Below are 25,832 nucleotides of genomic sequence, written 5' to 3' on the forward strand. Positions count from 1 at the left end.
TTATCTCATATTTCATGGAGGAAAAAAATGTTCAAAATCTCAGGCAGCGATATCCAAATCTTTCACTATCAAATCTATGCACCTTCCTGTATCTGTACCCATATCCTCTAGCTTATCTCAAGTTAAAATAAAGTCTCTAATTCCTATCCCAGACTCATAGATAGAGAACAGGTTGACAGCTGTGGGGGGATGTGTGTTGGGGGGGAAGGTGGAGAGATAGAGCAAAAAAGAGAAAAAACTCATGGACGTGGACAACAGTGTGGTGATTGCTGAGGGGAGGAAGATGGAGGGAGTTGGTAGAGGGTATACAGGGGGAAAAATGGTGATGGACCTGAGACTTGGGGTGGTGAACACACAATACTGTGTACAGATGATGTGTTGCAGAATTGTGCACCTGAAACCTATATAATTTTGTTAACCAGTGTCACCCTGATAAATTCAACTAAGAGAAAAAAAGATGACCTCCCTGCACCTGGAGGAAAAGAACATTCTTATCACCGGACATAAGGAGTCAAGGTCAAAGAGAATCTGCACACACTGTGTTAAAAAATCATCTTTCTGCCCTAGCTGGTTTGGCTCAGTAGATAGAGTGTTGGCTTGCGGACTGAAGGGTCCCAGGTTTGATTCCAGCCAAGGGCACTTGTCTGGGTTGCAGGCTCGATCCCCAGTAGGGGATGTGCAGGAGGCAGCCGATCAATGATTCTCTCTCATCATTGATGTTTCTCTCTCTCTCTCCCTCTCCCTTCTTCTCTAAAAGTCAATATATATATATATATTTTTTAAAAAGCATCCTTCTTAACCACAGTCTAATGCCACCCATATAGGATGAAGGACAACTGCTAACCTATACAGGCTGAAGATGGTCCCTGGTATATATTTTTATACTTCATGAGAGTATATATAAAATTCAATGTTATTTTAAATATATATGCAAAAATATGTCTCTAATATCTATCCTAGAACACATCTTTTCTTGTATTCTGGATGCCATCTTCTCCTACCTTCTCAAAGGACTTTTATCCTGCAGTTCCCCCTATCTTTTCTGTATCATAATTTTCTCATTTTCCTGTGTCATTTCCATATGCATAAACCATACTCTAGAATTTCCTTATCTTTAAGAATTCCTTCCAAAAACACATGCCCCCTTATAGCACAGCCCCATTTTTATGCTCTTCTTTTATAGAAGAACCTCTCAAAGGGGTTAATTTCCTCTCCTCCTGTTTTTGTTTTTTTTAACTACCTCATCTCCAGTTAATTCTTCAACCTTCTCCAATCCGACTTCCATACCAGAGATCCATAGAAACTTCTCTAGTCAAGGTTACCAACACACCCATGATGTATCAAATAATCCCTTTTCTGTCCTTATCTTACCCAAACTCTTCAGTTGACTATTCTCTCCCTGCCACTGTTTCCTTTTGTCTTCACATTCTTCTGGTTTTCCCTCCACCTCTTTGATGGCTTCTTCTCAACATTCTTTGCTGACTGGATCCTTCCTCTGACATGTCAATTTTAGAGTGATCCTGGACCCTCTTCCTTTTTTTTTCCTGTTAGAGGTCACAAACTGTTGGCTCATCAACCAAACTGAACTGACAATTGGGCATTATATGGCCTGCAGTTTAAAAAAAAAGGAGGGGGGGGGGGGGAGATTATATTAAAAAACCTGAATTTCCAATTTCTCTTGGAGAAGATCTAGAAAAATGGGATGTGCTTTCTGATATAGCAATTAATTTGTTGGAGCTGAGTATCTGCTGCCTGGGTCATTTCTTTTTTTTTCTTTTTCAAATATACTTCATTGATTCCCCACAGAGAGGAAGAGAGAGGGACAGAGAGCCAGAAACATCAATGAGAAAGGAACATCGATCAGCTGCCTCCTGCACACCCCCCACTGGGGACGCGCCCGCAACCAAGGTACATGCCCCTAACCGGAATCGAACCTGGGACCCTTGAGTCCGCAGGCCGACGCTCCATCCACTGAGCCAAACCGGTTTCGGCTGGGTCATTTCTTTTTTTAAAAATTTAAATATAATTATATATTATTATTGATTTCAGAGAGGAAAGGAGAGGGAGAGAGAGCTAGAAACATCAATGATGAGAGAGAATAATTGATTGGCTGCTTCCTGCATGCCCCCTACTGGGGATTGAGCCCACAACCTGGGCATGTGCCCTTGACCGGAATTGAACCCAGGACCCTTCCCAGGACCCTTCAGTCTGCAGGCCTATGCTCTTTCTACTGAGCCAAACTGGCTAGTACTGGGTCATTTCTTAATCATCCTACTATTTCCAAAATAGTGATATTCAGCCTCCTTCATTCATTTAGGTTACCTGCCTAAGGCATGTAGGATCATGATTTGGTGACTTCTGATTTATACTTTCCCTAAGTGATCTCAGCAAGTCTCATTTAAATGCCATAATATTTTACAGTTTCTTCTTTAAAAACAAACAAACCCACAACAACAAATGTTGAGTACCCATAATATGCCAGGAACTACTGTACCAGATTCTAGGGATACAGCATTGGATAAAACAAATCACCTTACCTTTTGTTCTATGTCAATGATATCTCAATTTTTTAAAAAAGAATTTACCTTCTAGCAAGGAGAGACACATAAAAGAGTGATAATATAAAGCCAAGTAAAGTGAGAAAAAAATGAAAGGTGAGCAAGGAGATATAGGGTATTTTAGATAAGGTTATCAGGGAATACCTCTCTGAGGTGATACGTGAATCTGAATGAAATGATAAAAAAGAAGGGTTCCCAGAGAGGGAAGAGTAGGTAAGAAAGTCATGGGGCTTATCTTGTTTAAGAATGGTAAGGCCAATATGGCTGGAGCCCAATGAGAGATGAAGTAGTGGGAAGTGAGTTTGGAAAGGTTGTCGGTAGGACTTTATGGGCTCTGGTAAGGCTGAGGGAAAGCCACTGGAATGTTTTGAGCAGGGGTAATAATAAGACCTGAATTGTTTTAAAATTGTAATATGGCTATTGTATGGAGAATTGATTACGGGGAGGGGGCAAGAATAGCTAGTCCACTAAGAAGGTTATTATGTAAGTTTAGAAGGGAGGTGTTAAGAGGTAGAGCTAGAGGAGGAGAAAAAAAGGTTATATTTGAGAATATATTTTCAATCTAGAGATTGGATTAGATGTGGAGAGTGAGAGAAAGGATGGAATTGAGCATGACTTCAGAGTCTTTGGCTTAAGCAACTGGATGAATAGTGTCATTTACTTGGGAAGGAGCTGTTTTGGACATGTTTTGTGTAAGATGCCTACTAGATATCTAAAGGATAAATTAGGAGGCAGAATCTGGATTTCAGAGCAGCGGTGAAAGTTAGCAGCTTCATTCTTATTATTCATAGGGTTGGGAGCAAAAGTACAAATAGAGGCCCACATACCATATATCTATTTAGAAGTTATAACCAAGCTCACAATACACTATTAGATAAAACATATCCTATCCTTCCATCTTGATAAACATACCTTTGCAACAGTAAAATAAAAAAGGTACATTATAGGGCTATGATTTTTATGATTAAATGTTGGAAAAGTGTCAAAGATGACTGAATTTAATTATTATTGTACATACCTGGGTATTTGATGAGCCAGAGATGTTTAGATAAATTATAAAATACATACGTAATTGATAAATGCTACATTCTTGCCTCCCACCACCTATTTTGCATACAACAGCAAGCGTGTAAATCAGATGATATCACACCACCACTTAACGTGATACGGCCCTTTTCTTCTTCTCCAACCTCATCTCTACCTTTTTATCTCTCTTGCATCATACTCCAGACATACTGCTGATCTTTCCTTTTAAAAAAAAAAAAAGAACTTAACACATTACGACCAGTAGTTTTATTGCTAGCTATACCCAGTGGCCAGACAAGTTTCTATTTAACTAGTACAAAAAACGTTTTACATAAATGTTAAAGGCACGCTTTAAAATTAAATACCCATTGCATTTTGAAGTTATTTATTACATGTTCTTACAAGCTAATATCTTTTTAAAGTATGATACTTTATAAAAACTCTGTAATATGAAGCAAGAATTCTCGTCTGCAATGTGTTATTTGTATTGCAAAAACTATTGGCATTTTAAAAAAATATTTTTATTGATTTCAGAAAGGAAGGGAGAGGGAGAGAGAGAGAGAGATGGAAACATCAATGATGAGAATCACTGATTGGCTGACTCCTGCATGCCCCCTACTGGGGATCAAGCCTGAAACCAGGAAATGTGCCCTTGACTGGAATCGAACCCAGGACCATTCAGTCCCCAGGCCAATGCTCTATCTACTGAGCCAAGCTGGCTAGGACAATTATTTGTATTTTTTAAAAGTACAGAGAATGATATTACAGACATGTACCCACTACCCACATCTAACACATTACTATTAAGCCACATTTGTCCATTAAAATCCATGCTCCTCTGAATCTCTCTTACCTGGAAAAGTGCCCAGAACATAATAGGTGCTTAATGCTTCTGGTGTGATTATTGAATATTTGCTTCTGATTAAAAGAAAGAAAGTAATACAGGTGTAGTGAATGCTTCTTACACTTCCCTCCCTCCTTCCCCAGGACACTGCCATTTTAAAAGCAATATATGCCATTTCTATGCATCCCCTTGTTTTAATATTTTTTTACTACTTAAGCATTTGTTTTGTATGTTTTTAAAACTTATAGCATGGAGGCCAGCTGGTGTTGCTCAGTGGTTGAGAGTCGACCCCATGAACCAGGAGGTCACCGGTTGGATTCCTGGTCAAGGCACATGCCTGGGTTGCTGGCTGGATCCTGGTGTGGGGCGTGGAGGGGACTGCTGATCGATTTTTCTCTCTTATCGGTGTTTCTGTCTCTCTGCCCCTCTCTCTTCCTCACTCTAAAATCAATAAAGACATATTTTGAAAATTATAGTATGGAATAATAAATAGTATATTATGTCCTTTGCAATGTTCTTTAACCCTTTGCACTCTCTTGCTTTTTTCTCGATTCCTTTATTCTAATGCTAACCGTGTTGAGTCATACTCAACATCCGAGTGCAAAAGGTTAAAAAATTTTTTGTTGTTGTTGATTTCAGAGAGGAAGGAAGAGGGATAGAAAGATAGAAACATCAATGATGAGAATCATTGATTTTATTTTTTTCCCTTTTGGGAAAAAAGTCTCAGCGCCATGTATGTAAGAGTTCTTACTTTCCCTACTGACTTGTAATGACCTCTCTGTTATAAATCACGTTCCCACAGAACTAGTCTTCTTTTAGGCCTCTCAATCTTTTCTTATTTTCCTTCTAAGGCTCTTCTTCCGATCGCAGCTCAAATGTCATCCTTCTCATATTTTAGATAATGTCTACAGGTATGTCGACTTGTTAACCCATGACTGTAAAGGCTTTGGAAGAACTGATTCGGGCAGGAGCCTCTCTGGCCAGTGGTCAGGCTGTGGGCAGGGCCGCTGTCGGGGAGGCCGCAAACAGGAGGAGCATCCCTCCTCCAGTGACGGCATCCGGCCGGCGCCGGCGTCGCCCGGCTGCGCGTCACGGCGCGCGGTCTACCGGGGGCGTGGCCAGGCTAAGTCACGTGGCTTGGTTGCCTACGCGCTGCTGGGCCGTGGGAAGATGGCGGATGGAAAGGGAGACGCCGCCGCCGCTGCCGCCGCCGGGGCTGGTGGTGAGGCTCCGGTGGGGGCCGGAGCGGGAGACCGAAGCGCGACTGAATCCTTGGCTCGGAGTCAGCGCCCCACATCTCCGGCGCCAGGAGCCCCTGGACTGCGACCGTGTCTGTGGCAGCTGGAGACAGAGCTGAGGGAGCAAGAGGTGTCGGAGGTCTCCTCTTTGAACTACTGTCGGAGCTTCTGCCAGGTGAAGGGCTGACTGGTTGGCTGAGGGCGGCGGGTGGGGAGGCCAGGGAAGAGGCCCCGGATCCATTGCCGTAGCCGGGGCCGGACTGGAAGGCGCGCTCTCCGTTTCGCCGCGCCCCCGGGCCGGGAAGGCCCAGCTCGGAAGCTTGACCGCGGGCCCCCCTCCGCCCTGCCGGACTTGAGCTACCGCCGGGGCGGGCTGCGCTGGGTCAGACTTAGAGCTCGGAGGGCGCCGGCGGTTCCCTGGAAGGGCCGTGCCCTGTCGCCGTTGCCTGTGCCCGGCTGGGTGGTTGGAGCGCCATTGCCCTCTGAGGGATTGATGGCTCGTTTCTGCCAGGAGGTCCTTTTTTGAGTGGAGTGCAGATCTCCAAACTGGAAAACCTGTTTTGTTTTTGTTTGCGGAATAACCCGGAGATTTGTGTTGGGGCCAGAGACTTATCTTTAGAGTCAGCGTCTACTGGGTCCCTAAAAGGTATGACAGTTCTTTGAAAGGCGTCTAGGTTAGGTGGAGGGTTTTTTGCGCTTTTGAAAAACACACAGACAAACAAAAACATTTAAGGCGTTCTTTCGACTCTTCTGTATCCTTTGAGGATTTTGCTACCATAAAGGCGGCTGGTGAGCCTGGTAGTGGTTATTAGGATCTCTAAGTAGAAGAAAGTCGGGAAAGATGTGGAGTGTGATCTCCTTTGGCAGTTGTATGGCCATTTCTGTGCCATACTGGTTTTAACCTATGATTAGTATTTATTCTTATGTTTAGTTTAGTCTCCATGATCACCGAGATTTTTCTCAATGTTGTTGAGCCCCTTATAAATTTAAAGACATGCCATTCATTATCCTTTCTACTTCTGTTATATCAGGTTTCCGAGCTACCCCTTTGCTCCTTATCCAGTATGAGCATGTAAAATAATCATACTATGTTGGCATTTGGACTCTTAATGAATAGTTGACTTTGTTGAATAAATTGCGGTGCTCCAAACTTAGAATTTTGGGGAACAATTTGCTCTACTTAACCGGAGGAGAATAAAAAGTTGACTTGCTTGGTTACTTTTTCCCCTCTTGTCTGCTGAGCCAGAAGCGCCTCATCTCTGAATGGAATTTTGCCCTTGCTAATCTTTTCCATACATTGTATCACTCCAATTTTTATTCTACAACCTGTATCATTTCCTTGCACTATGAAGTGTTAAGCTGTAATTGTTCTTTGCTTCTTCACTAGTAATGATCATTTGTACTTACTACACACACCTGTTCTACTAATTTTTACTGACTCCATAGGATAGTGCCAGGTACTTCATGATGTGCTGAGGAAACATTACTAAGACAGCACTTGCACTTGATGAGCTTATAGTTGAAAGGAGGTGGTAGAAATAACAGAATTTCCAATGCAGTTTTGGTAATGATGGGAAAGGAGGTATAGAGACAGTGCTGAGGGAAGAGTCCTCATGGGACATCCTAATGGGACCGACAATTAACTGGTAAAAAAATAAATGAAAAGATTAACTCTAGAGTACAATATGTGCTTAGAAGGAAGTAACTGGGAAAGGCCACTTTAGATAGGGTGATCAGAAAAGGCCCTATGCCGAAAAGATGAAAAAAAGTGAGTGTTGTGTGTGTGTGTGTGTTTAGCATCCCAGGAACACAGAATGTTTTGGGAGAAAGCTAAATGGAAAAGGAGTAGTGAAGAGGAGGGTAGGAGAATTGTGGGTTTGGGGTAAGACTTCTAAGCTTGACTTGTCTTTCTAGAAAGATAATAAGAATGGATGTAACCAATCAAATTGAAGCTTATCAGAGGATATTATGCATATATTTTTTATGCTAGTGTTTGCAGCTCACATTTTATTTTAAATGAATCTTTTAATGTCTTGAGTCTTGGTCATAAACTAAAGATGTGAGGGCACAGAATAATTTAAAAAAGAAAGTATTTGTATTACATGATTTTTAAAATATTGATTTTAAAGAGGAAAGGGCGGGAGGGGAAGAGAGAGAGATAAGTAGTGAAAAACATTGTTGTTTCACTTATTTATACATCCATTGGTTGATTCTTGTATGTGCCCTGACCTGGGATTGAACCCACAACGTTGTCATGTGGGGATGACGCTCTAACCAATAGAGCTACCCAACCAGGGCTTTTCTGTGATTTTTTTTTTTTTTTTTGGCCTAAAGATTTTCCCAAAACATTTTTTGGACAAATAAATGAAGTAAGAAAAGGTCTTCCTGTGATGGTGTGTTGTAGTAGAAAGCAGGTGGAATTGGTTGTTAGTTGGATCTTAATTGTGACTCTACCATTTATTAGCTGATAAACTTGGGTAAAACTATGACTGAAATGTATTTTGCTTTCTGACCTTTATCTCCTGGTAATGCTTTATACACACAGTAAAAATAGAAAGTTTATATACAACTCTTTATAATATTTATCACAACATTTTTGTCACATTTTTTTCCAGTAGCCCAGATAAAGTAAGTCAACTTAGTGTGTTTTTGCTCACCAGATACAGGAAAAAAAATTTTTTTTAACTTTTTTAAATAATTAATTTTAGAGAGAGAGACATGGAGACATCTATGTGCCAGAGAAACATCAGTCTTTTGCCTCCCACACTCCTCCTGACCAGGAATTGAACCAGCAACCTGGGCATGTGCCCTGACTGGGAATCAAACCAGCCACCTTTTGGTGCATGGGTTGATGCTCCAACAAACTGAGCCACATCAACCAGGGCCAGAAAATTTTTTTTTTTAATTTTATGATGAAGTAGGAAAAATTTCACCAACCATATTTGGTTTAAGGGGTCTTGGTTTCACATTTGAAAGGTAAAATAATATTTATCCATCCTGTTAAGGAACCCTGGTTGTGGGTATTACTGACATTGCACTACGTACTCGAGATGGGAACCTGCCCACTATGACCACATAACATATAAAGATAGGTAGTAGCATTACCTTATCATAAAGGCCTGACCTGTGCTGTTGGGGATGCTTAATTGCCATAAATGTATTTTCATCAGGTGTTTAGTTTAGAAATGTCCTAGAGACTTAGGTTGTGCCAAGTAGATTCCTCCTGCAACACATTGGGACCATATTCCTCCATCTTTTGCAGCACTTAAAAGAAATGGCTTTATTTTTGGAATTGCGCCAAGTCAAGAAATAAACTAACATATGAAAGGATAGAGAAAGCTTGTCTCATTCTGGGCATGTTTTCAGTTGTCAGGAGTTTGTGAAGATGATAACAAAATTGCAGAAGTAATAATTACTAAGAAAATAATACCTAGATTAACTTGTAGTGAACATTTGTATTCAGTGACTATGGAATGTGTGTTTTTTTTTTTTTTTTTTCTTTTCCTCAGTTCCTTTTCTGAAAATATTGTCTGCCAGACAGTGTGGGTTAAGATAAACTCCAGAAAACAGTCTTCCTTTTGTTTTTCTGAAAAATTGATGATAGCCTCTTAAGTTTTTGCTATATTTTGGGAACCAAAATTCCTGAAGTTTTACAACTGGTTGTTCTATATGTAACACAAATTTTGAGGACTTTTAAAGTAATCTTCATTAACAAGCTCAAAGTTAGTAGGTGAATGATTATACTTTGAGAATATCAGGCAAAGTAGTTTAATGAGTAAACCTTGCTTACCTGAGACACTTTTAGGTACCACACAGTGACTTTGTAAAATTTTCTTTTTTAAATCGTCATCCGAGGTTATGTTTTTCATTGATTTTAGAAGGAGGGGGAGAGGAAGACAGAGACAGAGAGAGAGACAGACAGAGAGAGACAGAGAAACATTGCCTTATGCACCCCAACTATGAATTGGACCCACAATCTTCTGGTGTACAGGATGATGCTCTAATGAACTGAGCCACCCAGCCAGGGCGCCTTTGTAATTTTTAAATGGATAAAATAAATGAGTACTACATATATGTATTTCAGTTTTCCTAGATTAGGGATTGAATACAAAGGGTCTAAGTTAGGAATAGTTCACCATTTAAGTAAACTAGTTTTGTGACCTTGGACATGTATTTTTTTAAAAAAACCTTAGTTTTCTAATTTGCAAATGGAATAATAATAGTACTTATTGTCCTTTATGTAAATTCATTGTTGTGTGGACTAAATAAGACAGTTTCTATTTAAAAAACCAATGCCCTCAGAATTGTCTTGAGTTTTTAAGATTTCTTAGCCTTGGAATAAAAAGCCTTTAAACCTTGCCCACAGTTTACTTTTCAGCTCTTACCTAGCCAGTCCCCTCACTCTAATCCTACTCTTAACTTATTCAAGGGTATTTGGAGTTCATGGATGACCAACGGGTGGTCTCAGTTGCTTCTGTGATTAAAATTTTGCCTGTGAATTTCCAAGTGCATTATTTTGGGAAAGATGATCTTAATTTTCATTGATTCTTTACGATTCAAGACACATATTAGGCTTTTTGTTAAGTATTTACCAATTGGCCGAAACCGGTTTGGCTCAGTGGATAGAGCATCGGCCTGCGGACTCAAGGGTCTCAGGTTCGATTCCGGTCAAGGGCATGTACATTGGTTGTAGGCACATCCCCGGTGGGGGGTGTGCAGGAGGCAGCTGGTCGATGATTCTCTCTCATCGATGTTTCTAGCTCTCTATCCCTCTCCCTTCCTCTCTGTAAAAAATCAATAAAATATATATTTTTTTAAAAAGTATTTACCAATTGATTGACTGATCCTCAAAAGGATAGAATTATTTTAACAAAATCTCAGGTCATATGTCTTTCCCTTTTTTAAAAAAAAAAGTATTTTTATTGATTTCAGAGAAGAAGGGTGAAGGAGAGAGAGATAGAAATATCAATAAGAGAGAATCATTGATTGGTTGCCTCCTGCACACCCCTACTGGGAGTCGAGCCTGCAACCCGGGTATATGCCCTGATTGGGAATCAAACCATAACCTCCTGGTTCATAGGTTTGACCCTCAACCACTAAGCCATCCTCGCTGGGCTGTTTTTCCCTCTTATTGTGCTGTTCTATCTTTTCCTCTCATTTTCTGCATGGCAAATATTCTCTCTTTAGGGCCCAGTGCAAATGTTACTTCCTCTGTGAAGTTTTCTGATTTCACTAAATATATTTCCTCTTAGTTATTTGTGTTCTTTTGATTTTGTACACTTATTTTTTTAAATTTATTTTTATTGTTGAGAGTATTACAGATATCCCCCGTCACCCCCAACATCTGGCCTCCACCCCTACCCAAGGCCTTCACCACGCTATTGTCTGTGTCAGTGGGCTGTGCATAAATGCATATGAGTTCTTTGATTAATTTCTCTCCCCCCTCTCCACCTTTCCTCTGAGATTTGTCAGTTTGTTCCATGTCTCTGGACCAATTTTCTTTGTCAGTTTCTTTTATTCATTAGATTCCACATATAAGTGAGGCCATGTGATATTTGTGTTTCTCTGACTAGCTTATTTCGTTTAATAAAATAATCTTCAGGTCCATCCATGCTGTCTCAAAGGGTAAGAGATCCTTTTTTTTTACAGCTGCATAGTATTCCATTGTATAAATGTATACCTATGGTTTTTAAAATATATGTATTCTAATTGATTTCAGAGTGGAAGGGAGAGGGAGAGATAGAAATATCAATGACGAGAGAGAATATTCAATTGGCTGCCTCTTGCACACTCCCTACTGGGGATCAAGCCTGAAACCCAGGTATGTGCCCTGACTGGGAATCGAACTGTGACCTCCTGGTTCATAGGTCCACCCTCAACCACTGAGTCACACATGCTAGGCTCTATACCTATAGTTTTAACTTGTTTTTCTTGTCACTGTTTTAGCTCAGGCTTTATAATATTCTTGTCACTTACCTCCATTGCCTTTTTTAAAAAAATCCTCATTGGAGAATATATTTTCATTGATTTTTTAGAGAGAGAAAGGAAGGGAGGGAGAGAAATATGTTTTGGTGTATAGGACAATACTCGAATGCTCCAACTGAGCCACTTGGCCGGGCTTCCTTGCCTTCTGACTGGCCTTGTCTACAAACCATTTTGGTGCTCTTTCTAAATTTTAAATATAATCTTAGTCACTTTACTCCATAACATTCTTCAGTGGTTTCTTGCCCCAAAGGCAAGATAAAATTCAGACTCATCAGCCTGATATACAAAGGCATTTAGAATTCTGGGCCCTTCTTCCCCTCCCGAGTTCCCACTCCAGCTCAGTCAGCCTGTTAACTCCAGGGTTTTCCCTTCCCCATCTGCCTATTTATTCTTTAAGACCTGGATGAAATATTAATAGTCTTTCAGAACTGTGTTTTGATTTCAGCTATCTGAATGAGGTGGTTCTTTCCCTTAGTATACTCCAATACTATCTCATACATAAGTTTGGTGCCAGAATATTTGTTTCTATGTCTCCTGTATTTACCAGTAAGCCAACAAAAGTGTGGTTCTTGTTTAGTCTTATAAAACTAATTTGTTAAATGAATTATATTGTAGGGGCTTTCTATGTATATAAAAGACTAATATGCAAAGTGTTCCCTCAGGAGTTCAACTGGGAGACTGGGAATTCAATTGCTCGCTATGATGTGTGCTGACCATCAGGGGGTGGCACGGAATGAAGGAAGGCCCTGGCTGACAGCCAGGGAAGGGAGGCCCTGGCCGGCAGCCAGAAGGCCCCGATGGGCCCTGATCGCCAGCCAGGCCTAGGGACCCTACCAGTGCATGAATTTTGTGCACCGGGCCTCTAGTGTAAATAAGAGGTAAATACTTCAAAAGGAACACCTTACGTAAAACCTAGTATGTTAAAAAGCAACTTTACCATAAGAAAGTACTATATATAAGGAACAAGATAGGAGATTTAGGTTATTACTTGGAGACATTACTCATCAACTTAGCCTACATTCCTATAATAATGTACATATTTACACATGTGGAAAGAAGGGTAGTGTTGATGGAGGGACACATTGGGATACATTATAGTATTGAGGAAGAATTAGCAACTAACAATTGGAATAGCTTGGAAATATTGAGATGGGGGAGGATTAGTCTTCCTAATTCCTTCAGGTTGATGGCCATAAAGACCCTTAATGGATCTTTCATTTATTTTAAGTGATTTTTTCATTTGTTTTAAGTGTGTGTGTTTTGCTTTTTTTTATAAATCCTCACCCGAGGATATTTTTTTATTGATTTTTAGGGAGAGGGAAAGAGAGAAACACCGATGTGAGAGAAACACATCAATTGGTTGCCTCCTGCACACACCCAATCCAGTGCCCTGGCCTGGGAGGAGCCTGCAACCAAGGTACGTACCCTTGACCAGAATTGAACCCAGGACTCTTTCGTCCGCAGGCCAGTGCTCTATCCACTGAGCCAAACCAGCTAGGGCTTAAATGATTTTTTAAAAAATATGTTTTTATTGATTTTTTTACAGAGAGGAAGGGTGAGGGATAGAGAGTCAGAAACATCGATCAGCTGCCTCCTGCACACCCCCTACTGGGGATGTGCCTGCAACCAAGGTACATGCCCTTGACCGGAATTGAACCTGGGACCCTTGAGTCCGCAGGCCGACGCTCTATCCACTGAGCCAGACTGGTTAGGGTTTAAATGATTTTAATGCGTTAGCTTTTCTTCTTGTGCTGCCTTTCCTTGGGAGATGTCTAAATAGAAATTAGATGACAGGTAGTTAATAATAGCAAAAGTTAGCTTTGTAGTGCATATGACGAAAACATATTTTAAATTTGATTTGCGAAGCAGTGGGAACTTTGGTGATGTTATTTATTTACTGTGGTACCATCCAGTCTCTTGCTATATACCGTGACCCTCTAGTGATTTCTGTGTCTACCGGTTGATCATGCTTTTCTGAACAATGTTAACAAAAAAATCTAAATAGAAACCACTTCAAGATTGTAAAGGCATTGGTAAACTGAAATGTGCTTTGTTTTCATTCAGTTTTAGATACCTGTTACTTCTCTCAGAGGCCTTCCTTGACTATCTTATCTGAAATACCACTTCCCCATTTTATTCTAGCTCCTTACACTGTTTTATACTTTTTTTTTTTTTTTACTTCTATAAGTTACTGATTGCTATCTGGTATGTCTATTTGTCTTCCCCCCTGGAATGTAAGCATGTGAGGCTGTTGTCTGTTTTGTTTACCCAGTGCCTAGAATAATCCCTGGCACTTAATGGGTACTCAATATTTATTGATCTTTTATCTCATCTCTTCCTTAAATTTCTGACTAGACTTCTTGTGGGTAACAAGCAAGTCTTTCTTACCCGTCTTTATCAAGAAACAGGGACTTTTTTTTTTTTTTTTTTTTGGTCAACCAGTTTATGCTGCTTCCCAGCAGGGATCAAGTCTTACGGTTCTTTATATCTTGACTATCTGAATAGAATCTCTTTTTTATGTTTTCTAAGAACTTTTCATGGTTATTTATATTCTACAAATATTTAAAGTAATGATTTTTTTTCTACTAGGATTGCTTAGCAAGATTTAAGCATTTATTTTGTATATAATTGACACCATATTGGAAACCTTGAACAAGATGGTATAAAAAAATAGATTCCTAAAACTTTCATTGCTGATATAAAGCCAGTATACAAACCATTATATGAAAAATTGGAGGGACTATTTAAGTTACCAAACATCTTTTATGTGCTAAGCACTCAGGCAGGTGATGTTATTTTCATTTTACAGGTAAAAAACTGAGGCCCACAGAAATTAAGTAACTTTCCCAGGGTTACACAGCTGGTAAGCTATGGCAAAGTCTTCAAATTCCCGAGCTCTTGCTATTTTTCCTATATCAGCATTTCCTAAACTCTGTTTTGTTCATATACACATATATACACAACTAGAGGCCCAGTGCACGAAATTTGTGCGGAGGGGGGGGAGGTGGGGGGCCCCCTCAGCCCAGCCTGCACCCCCTCCAATCTGGAATCCCTCTCACAATCTGGGACCACTGGCTCCTAACTGCTCACTTGCCTGCCTGCCTGATCGCTCCTTACTGCTCACCTGCCTGCCTGCCTGGTCGCCCCCAACTGCCCCCCTCTGCTGGCTTGGTCACTCCTTACTGCCCCCCCTGTCAGCCTGGTCGCCCCCAACTGCCCCCCCTGCCGGCCTGGTCGCCCCCAATTGACCCCCTCTGCCGGCCTGGTCGCCCCTAACTGCCCCCCCAACTGCCCCCCTCTGCTGGCCTGGTCACCCTTACTGCCCCCCCCTGCCAATCTGGTTGCCCCTAACTGCCTCCCCTGCTGGCCTGGTTGCCCCATGCAGCCTGCTGTTCAGTCGTTTGGTCGTCCCTCACTAACCCCTCTCCTGGCCTGGTTGCCCCATGCAGCCTGCTGTTCGGTTGTTACTGTGACAGCATCCCAGACAATTTGCATATTCCTCTATTATTAGTATAGAGATATGTATGTATGTATTGAAATAAGGATTGTGTTCATAGAAATTGACACAACATTGGGATACATTTTTTTTACTGTGTCTTATATGTTAAAATGCATTATGAGTCTCCTAGAGCAGCGGTCGCCAACCTTTCGGACCTCGCGGACCACTAGTGGTCTGCATACCACCGGTTGGCAACTGTTGTCCTAGAGAGACATTAAGTGTTGTACAGCATTTGGCAAATGTAGCAGGTTCAAAACATTTAACATTTGCCATGTTCTAAACAGTATTCCAGCCTACAAGTCACATGCTTTTCTTTTATTATAGTACTAGAGGCCCGGTGCACAAAATTTGTGCATCCGGCGGGGGGTCCCTCAGCCCAGCCTGCGCCCTCTCACAATCCGGGACCCTTTGGGGAATGTCCAACTGCTGATTTAGGCCATGTCCCTGCAGTTGGACATCCAGCGGTCAGATATCCCTCTCACAATCCAGGACTGCTTGCTCCTAACCGCTCGCTTGCTTGCTCACTCCTAACTGCTCGCCTGCCTGCATCATAGCGACTGGTCGTTTTGGTCGTTCCGTTGTTCCACCCTAACGGTCACTTAGGCTTTTATATATAGAGATAAAGCAAAACACTATGGTGATGAGAACTGTGCACACCACTGAGTTTTTGTTTTTTGTTTTTAAATATATTTTTATTGATTTCAGAGAGGAAAGGAGAGGGAGAGAAACATCAATGAGAATCATTGATTGGCTGCCTCCTGCATGCCCCTTACTGGGGATGGAGCCTGCAACCTGGGCATGTGCTCTTGACCAGAATGGAACCCGGGACCCTTCAGTCCGCAGGCCGATGCTCTATCCACTGAGCCAAACCAGCCAGGGCACCACTGAGTTTTGATTCCTTAGTTTCAGCCTAAAATAGGACTATGAGCTTTCTGTGAAAAAAAATTTCCTCCAAAGTTTTTGCAGGTCTTGTTATTGTCCTATATAAAAAAAGTTTCAATATATTATAATTTTTGGAAGTTGAGAATGAATTATATTTCAGACATATCTTGATTTCAGGTTTATTCAGGTTTACTAATATTTCTGCATCCTAGCTAGACTGGGAACTAGTGATGTATTTGTCTGTCTGTCATCACTTTTGTGTTATGTCTGATTTCTCTAATGTGTTTTTTTGAGTACTTTTTTTTGGGGGGTGGGGCGAGTGTCTAGTAACTTACTGTGCTGATACTTGTGTTCATAGTATTTTTGCTCCCAAGGAAATAACCTCAGTGTGTGACATTAACCAGCACAATAATGTATGGTGTTTTAAAATTTTTTTTATTGATTTCAGAGAGGAAAGGAGAGGGAGAGAGAGAAAGAAACATCAATGATGAAAGAGAATCATTGATTGGCTGATGAAGCCCACAACCCAGGCATGTGCCCTGACTGGGAATCAAATTGTGACCTCTTGGTTCATAGGTCAACTCTCAACCACTATTACCAGAATGAATGGTTTAGCTTGGGAATTGCATTTTTATGGTATATGATTGTATAAAACAGTAATATTTATATTGGTGTTTTCATTATCTTTAATTTGCTTTTTTCATATGTGTATTTTAAAATATATGAAGTACCTTAAAATAATAAAACTATATATTTTGGGTTTTTTTGTGACTCCAATTAATACATGCTCATTCAGAAAGCTTAAGATAAGATGTTTAAATGCATAAAGCAGAAAATGAAAAGACCATGTAATCTCATTGTTAATTGCTTGGTGTAGTTAGTTATCTGATTTTTGGAAAAATACATATATATAGAGTGAGTGTGTGTGTGTGTGTGTGTGTGTGTGTGTGTATAAAATTTTAATTGCCCAAGAAATTCAGGAATACATTCTAATAGCAAAAAATTGAACAATGTAAAATAAGAGAAAATAAAATATGAAAACTTGTCATACATACTCTTATACTTGATTACTATGTTTTTCTAGGTTAACATTTTGGGATATATACTTAAAGAATTTTTCTGTATGATATGTGCATACAGAAAAAGTGTCAAGCTTACATGCTAAAACTTACTTATTTCATTAATTGTATAATACCTATCTTTCCATGTAAAATACATAGTTACTACATTAAAATAATAACTCCATAGTATTCCATTGACAACTGCATTGATTTCAAATTCTGTAGGTAGCCCAGCTAGCGAGGCTCAGTGTTTGAGCGTTGACCCATGAACCAGGAGGTCACGGTTCAATTCCCGGTCAGGGCACATGCCTAGATTGTGGGTTTGATCCCCAATGTGGGTCATGCAGGAGACAGCATATCAGTTATTCTCTCTCATCATTGATGTTTCTATCTCTCTCTTCCTCTCTTTCTCTGAAATCAATAAAAAAATATTTTAAAACAATTCTGTAGGTAGCAAAACCTTCAACACTCTAAATTTAAAAAATCATTTTTAACTATGAAAGTGATGTTCAAGGCAAAATATATAATGCTACATAAAGATTTAAGGGAAAAGTAAAAGCCCCCTGCTACCCTCAATTCCTTTGTCACTCCCCAGAAGAGTTAACAGTCTCTTGTGTATTATTTTTTTTTTTTTTTAATATATTTTATTGATTTTTTACAGAGAGGAAGGGAGAGGGATAGAGAGCTAGAAACATCGATGAGAGAGAATCATCGACCAGCTGCCTCCTGCACACCCCCTACCAGGGATGTGCCCGCAGCCAATGTACATGCCCTTGACCGGAATCGAACCTGGGACCTTTCAGTCCGCAGACCGACGCTCTATCCATTGAGCCAAACCGGTTTTGGCTCTTGTGTATTCTTAAAGCTCGAATATGTGCTCTTCTGCAATTTATTTTTAAATTTAATATATTTAGGACAATTTTCTATACCAGTACATGTTTAGTATGTATTATACTTAAACAATTTTTTCTTTTTGGTTATCACAAATAATGTTTCAGTGAATATTCTTTTTTTTTTATATAGTAAATCTTTATTGTTCAGATTATTACAGGTGTTCCTCTCCCCGCCCCCCCCCCCAAGTGAATATTCTTAAACATTAAGCATTGGTTATTTATATTGATAACATAAATTTCTGAAATGAAATTTACTGGATTAGCCATAACTGGTTTGCCTCAGTGGTTAAGAGTGTTGGTCCATGGACTGAAAGGTCTTGGGTTCAATTCCAATTCAAGGGCACATACCTTGCTTGCAAGCTTCATCCCCAGCCGTACGTTATGTTCTTTGTCTCTCTGCCTCTCACTCTCTCTAAAATAAATAAATAAATAAATGGAAAAATTATCCTTGGGTGAGGATTAACAACAACAAATATTTATTGGATTAAAAGATTGTTTATTTTAAATGTTGATGGATACTGGCCTATAAAAGTTGAAAATGTACTTCCACCAATAGTGTTTGAGAGTCCCTGTTTCACTATATCTTTGCCAATTAAACTCATCTCCAGCCGGACTGTATCTCTGGTCTTATCAAACTTGTAATATTTGCCAATCTGCTAGTTTAAAAAAGCTATCATATAACTATATTAACTTGTATTTTAACAGGATTTGTATATTCATGTGTATTAGATATTTAAATTTTTTCCAGAGGTTTTTCTTTTTTTACTTTTTTAAAATGTGTTTTTACTTTAAAAAATGTTAATAGTTAAATGTCATTAAAATTGATTGTTTCTAATCAAGTATGGCCATGTAATCTTGAGATTCTATACTGCTTTGAGGTTGTCAATAAGCAGAACATAACAGAGATTTAGTTGCAGCCTAAGCTGAAGTCATTGGAATGTATGATATAATTTAGTGATTGATTGTTGTGAGAGATTTTTCAGTGTACTGATTTCCAACAAACTATAGCTGAATAACTGGAAATAGTGCTTTCCATTAGCTAACTTTTTCTTATGTTGTTATCTTTATGTTTTCAAATAAAGTGCCACTGATTGGATGTATGACCTCTGGCCAAATCAGTTTGTTATTTGGGGCCTCAAATTGCCACTCTCCTTCAGTCTATATATATAAAAGGCTAAGTGTCCGTCCGACCATCTGACTGGTAGCTATGACGCACACTGACCACCAAGGGGCAGACGCTCAATGTAGGAGCTGCCATGATGCACACCGCACTAGCTATCTTCTATGTATATAAAAGCCCAGCAACTGTTAAGGTAGAACGACCAGTGGCTATGACGCGCACTGCGGCAGCCAACCTGCCTGATCCAGGCCCCGATCGCCCCCTTCCCACACACACACCCTCACCCCCGCCGGCCCGGCCCGATCGGCCCCCAACAGGAGGAGGAGCTGAAGTGGGGAGCACGGCGGGCAGCTTGGCCAGAGTTGCAGTGGCAGTGTACACTGCAGCCTCCCAAGGCCCGAGTCCCGGGGGGCAGGGGGGCAGCAGCAGGGAGTGCCAGCCAGACCAGCCACTGCACCTCCATCCCTTCAGCTGCTGTCACTGTGCCTGGGGACCGCCAGTCATGGCTGTGCCACCCGCCTGATCCCCCAGAAGAGCTGCTGCTGCTCGCCGGCCCCAGATCCCAGTGGTTTGGGGACCTGGAGGAAGGGGAGGACGAAGCAGTGAAGTGAAAAGGGGCGAGGCCTGGCGCTGCAGGCAGAGGAGTCCAGCCAGGGGCTGGGCGAGGGGGTGGGGGGGTTGGGGAAGTGGCACCCTGGGAAATGGGCTTGAATCCATCTGTTGCCATGGAAACTGCATCCACAGGTAAGGCGCAGCCCCGCAAATGGCGTCAGGGACCTGAGTCCCTAGACTGTCGCCTTCCCGGAGCGCACCTCTGCACCTTCCTCACGCTTTCCACCTTTAGCGCCAATCTTCCCCCCAGCTCCCACACACACCCTGCTTTGCCACAGGCAAATATAAATGTTAGCGGATCTGTTGAAAATCTGAATTTAATTTTCCCAGAGACTTGGAAGAAAACAAAATACTATTAATTCTTTTATTTAATGATCATCATTATTCTGGCTTTTAAAATGGTCCTCAGAGGCAAACCACAGCACCTGGCGCTGGAGTGCCTGTGTACAAGTTTCTTCCTTCTGCCAAGGGGTTGGGCTGTTAAGGGGCTGTTAGGGGCCTCTTGGCTGGTTGCCTCTAAACCCAGCTCTGTCCTGGGCCGAGAGGTGACTTTAACTGGTTCTTACCTGTTCCCTCCATGAATTGCCACACCCTACTCCCTCATGGTCGGTCCCCCCCCCACCCCCCCCCCCCCCATCCTTCATTTCTCCCTCTCTCCGGCGCAGGAAACAGAAATCCCAGGGTGTGTATGTCTAATTCGGGAGGGACAGCGTTGCCAGCTGCCCGGATGCAGAGAACACTGACTCTTGCAGGGAGCATTAAAACTTACAACCCCTTCAAGTGGCCGACCTGGCTGTGGTGTTACAGGACTTGGGTGGTGAGTGGGCAAGGTCAGCTTACCAGCAGTCTGGACTCTCCTGGGCTTTTGAAAATTGCCCTGGGTTCAGCCTCCCTTCGTCTGACTCCCCCACTCCCGAACCAGAGCACTCGGGGGACCAGGGGGACCAGGGGGTCTGAGGCATCCTGGCCCAGGGTTGTGGGAGGCACATTTGGCGAGGAGCCGCCGGCCTGGTAGTGCTGTTTTTCTAGGGACTGGGGAAGAGCTTTCTGTGTTGTGTGCTCTGAGAAAGCTTTGTGGAATGGGAGTGTGTAGTTTGGAAATGTAGCTTTCCAAGGCCTGGGATGGTGGGTACTCCCAGCAGAGGGGAAAGGCAGTGGGACTGGCCTTCACGCTCTTGGCAGTTGATTTAGGGGAACCCCTTTCTTAAGCCACTGCCTCTTACTGGTCATGTGGCGTGGCCTTAGGCAACTTTAACTCTGCTCCAGTACAAGATTTGAGCTAAGAGAAGGAGGCTTGGGGAATGCATTGAATAAAATGGCAACATTCTGAAGGGAAGAGAAAAAGGGACCATTTTACAAGCAAAACAAGAAAAGAAAGACTTAAATCTGAAAAACCCATTTGTCCTATGTTAATTATTATATGAAAGGTTAGGGGTGAAGGTGGAGGGTGAGGGGAGAGGATAAGACTAAGATGGCTACTTAGCCTGTCTTTCAACTTCTTCATCTAAGTAAAGTGAAAACAAGACTCTTTATCATTGCACATTAAGATGGCAAAAGATAATAGGTAAATAAAGGTACAGTTTTTTGTTGAGTTACCATTACCATTCTATGATAAGGGTAGCTCATGGTTCAGAACCTTTATCCAACATCATCAAAATAAATTATTTCTTTATAGACAGGGCCTACCTCCCCTTAGTGTCACCAGGGTTCGGTGGATTAGGGAAAGGAAGCCAAGTGCTTAGTGTTCAGAAATACTATCCACTAAAATGAGTCGCTATTTATACAATGTTTACAACAACTCCGGCTGTCACAAAGCAGGCACTTGCAATTTTCAACATCATCATTATTATTGTAGAAATATTGTATTTTGTTAGCTGTCATAGGGGTTTCCTATCCTAGGCAACAAATCTATCTAAAAGCCTAATATGCAAAGTGTCCCCTTGGGATTTCGACTGACCAGGAGTTTGATTGCTCGCTATGATGTGTGTTGACCACCAGAGGGTGGCACAGAATGAAGGAAGGCCCTGGTCGATAGCTGGCAGCCAGGGCAGGGAGGCCCCGGCTGGCTCTGATCGCCGGCCAAGCCTAGGGACCCTACCCATGCATGAATTTTGTACACCAGGCCTCCAATCTATATATATAAAAGCCTAAGCGACTGGCCGACCGTTTGACCAGTAGCTATGATGTGCACTGACCACCAGGGGGCAGACACTAAATGCAGGAGCTGCCGAGCAACAGCAACTTTGTAGAGTTCCCTCTCATATTCTGGGACCCTTCAGGGGATGTCAGACTGCCGGTTTTGGCCCGATCTCCACAGGCCAGGCCTAGGGACTCCACCTGCTGAAGGGACCCCGCTCACTCCGCAGACGCCCTTCAAGCCCCTGTGCCGCCCAGGTGCAGCCAGCCAGGGAGGGGCCTCAGGAGGTTGGTTCTAGGGTGTGTCTGGCCTGTCTCACCCAGTCCTGCCCCGTCAGCTACCTTCTAACTAATTTCCTTTCAATGTGCATGAATCTGTGCACCAGGCCTCTAGTTTAAAAATAAATGGCACCGTGGACCTGGCGCTGACAAATCAACACTCAGCTTCCCCAAGTGGGACACAGGCCCCACCACCACCCCGGAATGACACCCCACCAAATGCTGCCAAGACCCCATGACACAAAATGCGGCCTCCAGCCCAGCCCAGAAATGGTTGCTGTGGGCTCCAGATAATGACATCACATAGCAACACCCAGCTTCCTTTCCCTACTGACTAGCCTCCCTGCAGTATCTTCAGCCCAAGAACACAGGTGGAAACATTTTATACTTTAACCAAATGTCTATGAAGCATTTTCCAGTGCCTTATCTCATTTGATCCTCACAGAAGTCCCTGAGTAGGTAGATAGGAGACTCGGTGGAATCCTAGTTTCTTTTCATTAGCCGGAAAACGGAGATTTAGAAAGCTTAGAAACTTGACCCGACTGAAAAGAAGTAAGAAATGGTAAACCTTGAAAATGACTTCAGGTTTTCTCACTGCGCAGAATATAATCAAACACTGCTGCAGTTAAATATTTTACCCTTTGTTCTCCCTGTGTGATCTACAATAATAATCTGCTTTGTGTTGATATTTACTGCTGTGTTGCTGACAGTTACCTGAAAGACAAGTTAGGGTGCTTCACTGGGCTGGAAAAAGTTTAGCTAAATTAGAAAGCAGGTCTAATTAAGCAAGTTTATTCTATGTCCAAAATAGGCTAAGTTGACTCACACATATGCAATATATATAAAGCTCTTGCTGGTGCCAATCACACATGTGTGCTTCGATCTGTCATTGTCGATCGTGAATTTGGTTGACACTTCTATTATATAGAAAGGGCGAATAGCAATATTAAAATATTTCTTCTAGTTAATTTCCTTTCAGTGTGCACAAATCCGTGCACCGGGTCACTAGTATTATATAATTTTATTGAAAAACTCTCACTAAGGATGATTTTCTTTTAAAAAATATATTTATTGATTTCAAAGAGGAAGGGAGAAGAAGAGAAAAATAGAAACATCAATGATGAGAGAGAATCATTAATGGACTGCCTCCTGCACACCCCCTACTGGCGATCGAGCCTGCAACCCAGGCATGTGCCCTTGGCCGGAATTGAACCTGGGACCCTTCAGTCGGCAGGCTGATATTATCCACTGAGCCAAACCAGTTAGGGCAAGGATTATTTTCTAAGTCACCTTGTGCATTCTAAATGAACTTACTATGTTTTATTTCTATAGTACCAATATCCTACCTAATAATAGACAAATATGCAAATTGACCGTACCTTCGCTATGCCCGCGATTGGCCAGGAGGCGTGGGGGGGCGGGACTCGGGGTGGCCGGGGTGGCTGATTGGGCCGGCGGGATGCTGAGCTCGCATCGGCCAGCGGCTGCTTGAGCTCAGCGTCTGCGCCATGGCTGTGCTGCGGCACAGAAGGGGCCTCTGGGGCAGCGAGCTCACGTCCCACCACGGACCATCAAAAGCATGGGAGCTGGGTGCCTGTCCACTCAGGCACCAGGCCTTTCAGAAGCCTCCACCGCGCCGGAGGCTTCTGAAAGGCCTGGTGCACCAGCGGACAGGCACCCAGCTCCCCCGTGATCGAAAGCGAAAGCGTGTAGGGGACCCTACACGTGCATGATTCAATCATGCACTGGGCCTCTAGTATAAATTATAAGCAAACAGAAAAATATTAAAGGGATGGGATTTTTGAAAACTCATTTAAATAAAAAGATTAATGTCATATCCTGTCCCCTGGTGGGTTGTTATTTACTCCTCTAGGGTAAGTGCCCATCCCAATGGAAACCATTCTACTAATTTAAACTGATGTTGTTTGTTTACATTAATTGTTATGCTCACTGTCCATACTTGGCTTTTACCTGCATAGTGAAATCTTACTTTCACTGTTTAAAGAACTTGGTAAAAGAAAATCTAGAGCAAATTGTCTCAAAGTTTAACAGTAAATGTGGATAAAACATTACATTTGGTCAGTCTCATGTTTTATTGTCTTAAGAAATGGAGAGCATATGCAGTAGAAAGTAGATTTGAAATTAGGAGATTTCACTTTAAATGCTCATTCCAACACTCTTGTGACCTTAACCTTGCCTCAGATCAATATTCATGTCTATAAAATTTGGGGTAGTAGAAAGTTACCTCAATTAAGGATCAAATGGAACAGTGTCACACTGCCCTTAGAATAGCTTTTGGTAGCAGAGATATACAATGTCTATGTCTATATTTTATTTCCTTTCTATACTGAATATTGTTTTAAGAAGTGTTTCATGTAGAGCAGCTTTTCTCCATTTTTCCTGTCAATGTATAGCCCATTGAAGGAAAAGGTTTCCTAGATGTTTACAGAGCATTTGCTAGCATAGTGTTAGATTCAGAGAGCCTATGATGAGCTTTGTAGATTGGAAGTGTAATTTACAGTGAATTTCTGTTACATTGAAGCAATATGTATGTCCTTTGGGGTTTATAGTGTGTATATGGGTTTGATCTGTTGCAACCAACAGATCATTCTATATACAATATTTTTTATTCATTTGGCTATTGATTTTAACTTGGTTTATTGTTGGGGATTTAAAGGATGTATGATTGAAATATGCATATATCAAAAATTATTTGAATTTGTAACACATTGTCTTTGAGTCCCTGGGGAAAAGATGGCTGGCCATCCTATATAATAAAAGGCTAATATGCATATTGCCCCCGTGACCATGAATTTGACCAGGGGGTGGGGCTGGCCCACCAACTGCCTGTGGCCCCTTCCCCTGGCTGGCCCTCCTCGTTCAGCCCCACTTTACTCCCGCCCCAATTGGGGCAGGCTAGCCAGACCCCACCTGTGCACAAATTCGTGCACTGGGCCTCTAGTGTGTTCATAAAATCATAGAATCTTTAGTTTAGGGGAAGAATTATAAAGGTTATCTAGCCCATTATCTTTCCATTTAAAACTTTACAGGGGAAAATTCCCTCTTATTCTAGGATGTTAGCTGAGGATCAGAATAGGTTATAATTTCAATAAAGTTCTGAACTTTGACATATCTATTTGCCAACAAACAAAATTCAAGACTAGTATATCATTGTGATTTGATGTGAGTACCCTTCTAAAATGTTCAGTGATCTAAGCATTTCCCTTTTTAAAATTTCTACAGTTTGGTCAACATGTTGCTTTCTTCCTTTTACAGAGTTTGAATGAAGCAGTGAGAATTTGAAATCAAATCTACTTAGGCTTATTTCTCTCTAATAAAATGTGTATCTGAAAAACTGTCTCAATCAAACATTAGGGTCAGGGAGTGAAACACAAACTTAAAAGTAGATCCTTTAATAATAGTGCTAAGCATCAAAAGCAAGTAATGACAGATACTTGCTATGTGCTGCTCAATATGCTGAGTTCTGGTCTACAGTGATGAAAAACAGATGTGGTTCTTGCCCTTTGTGACTTTATTATCTAGTGAAGATAAACATTAAACAGTTTTTCATATTCCATTTACTTATGATACAATAGAGCAGTAGTCAGGGTTTGATGATCATGTATATTTATCCACCTTTCAACTAGTTTTTTTTAAGTAACAAGAGCATACGTAAAACAATTCCCAATGCCTAATTAT

The 25,832-nt window shown here is 41.6% G+C and overlaps 1 protein-coding gene across 1 annotated transcript in view; it reads left to right on the plus strand.

The window, feature by feature from the left end:
* The first annotated feature begins 5,597 nt into the window (after positions 1–5,597).
* Positions 5,598–25,832, plus strand: part of RLF (RLF zinc finger) — a 62,402-nt gene continuing 42,167 nt past the window's right edge. The window contains exon 1 of the mRNA XM_008151187.2: positions 5,598–5,841. Coding sequence (XP_008149409.1) covers positions 5,599–5,841 — 243 coding nt within the window. The 5' untranslated portion in view covers position 5,598. The remainder of the gene's footprint in view (positions 5,842–25,832) is intronic.

Source organism: Eptesicus fuscus, chromosome 9 (genome assembly GCF_027574615.1).
Source record: "Eptesicus fuscus isolate TK198812 chromosome 9, DD_ASM_mEF_20220401, whole genome shotgun sequence".
Lineage (NCBI taxonomy): Eukaryota > Metazoa > Chordata > Mammalia > Chiroptera > Vespertilionidae > Eptesicus > Eptesicus fuscus.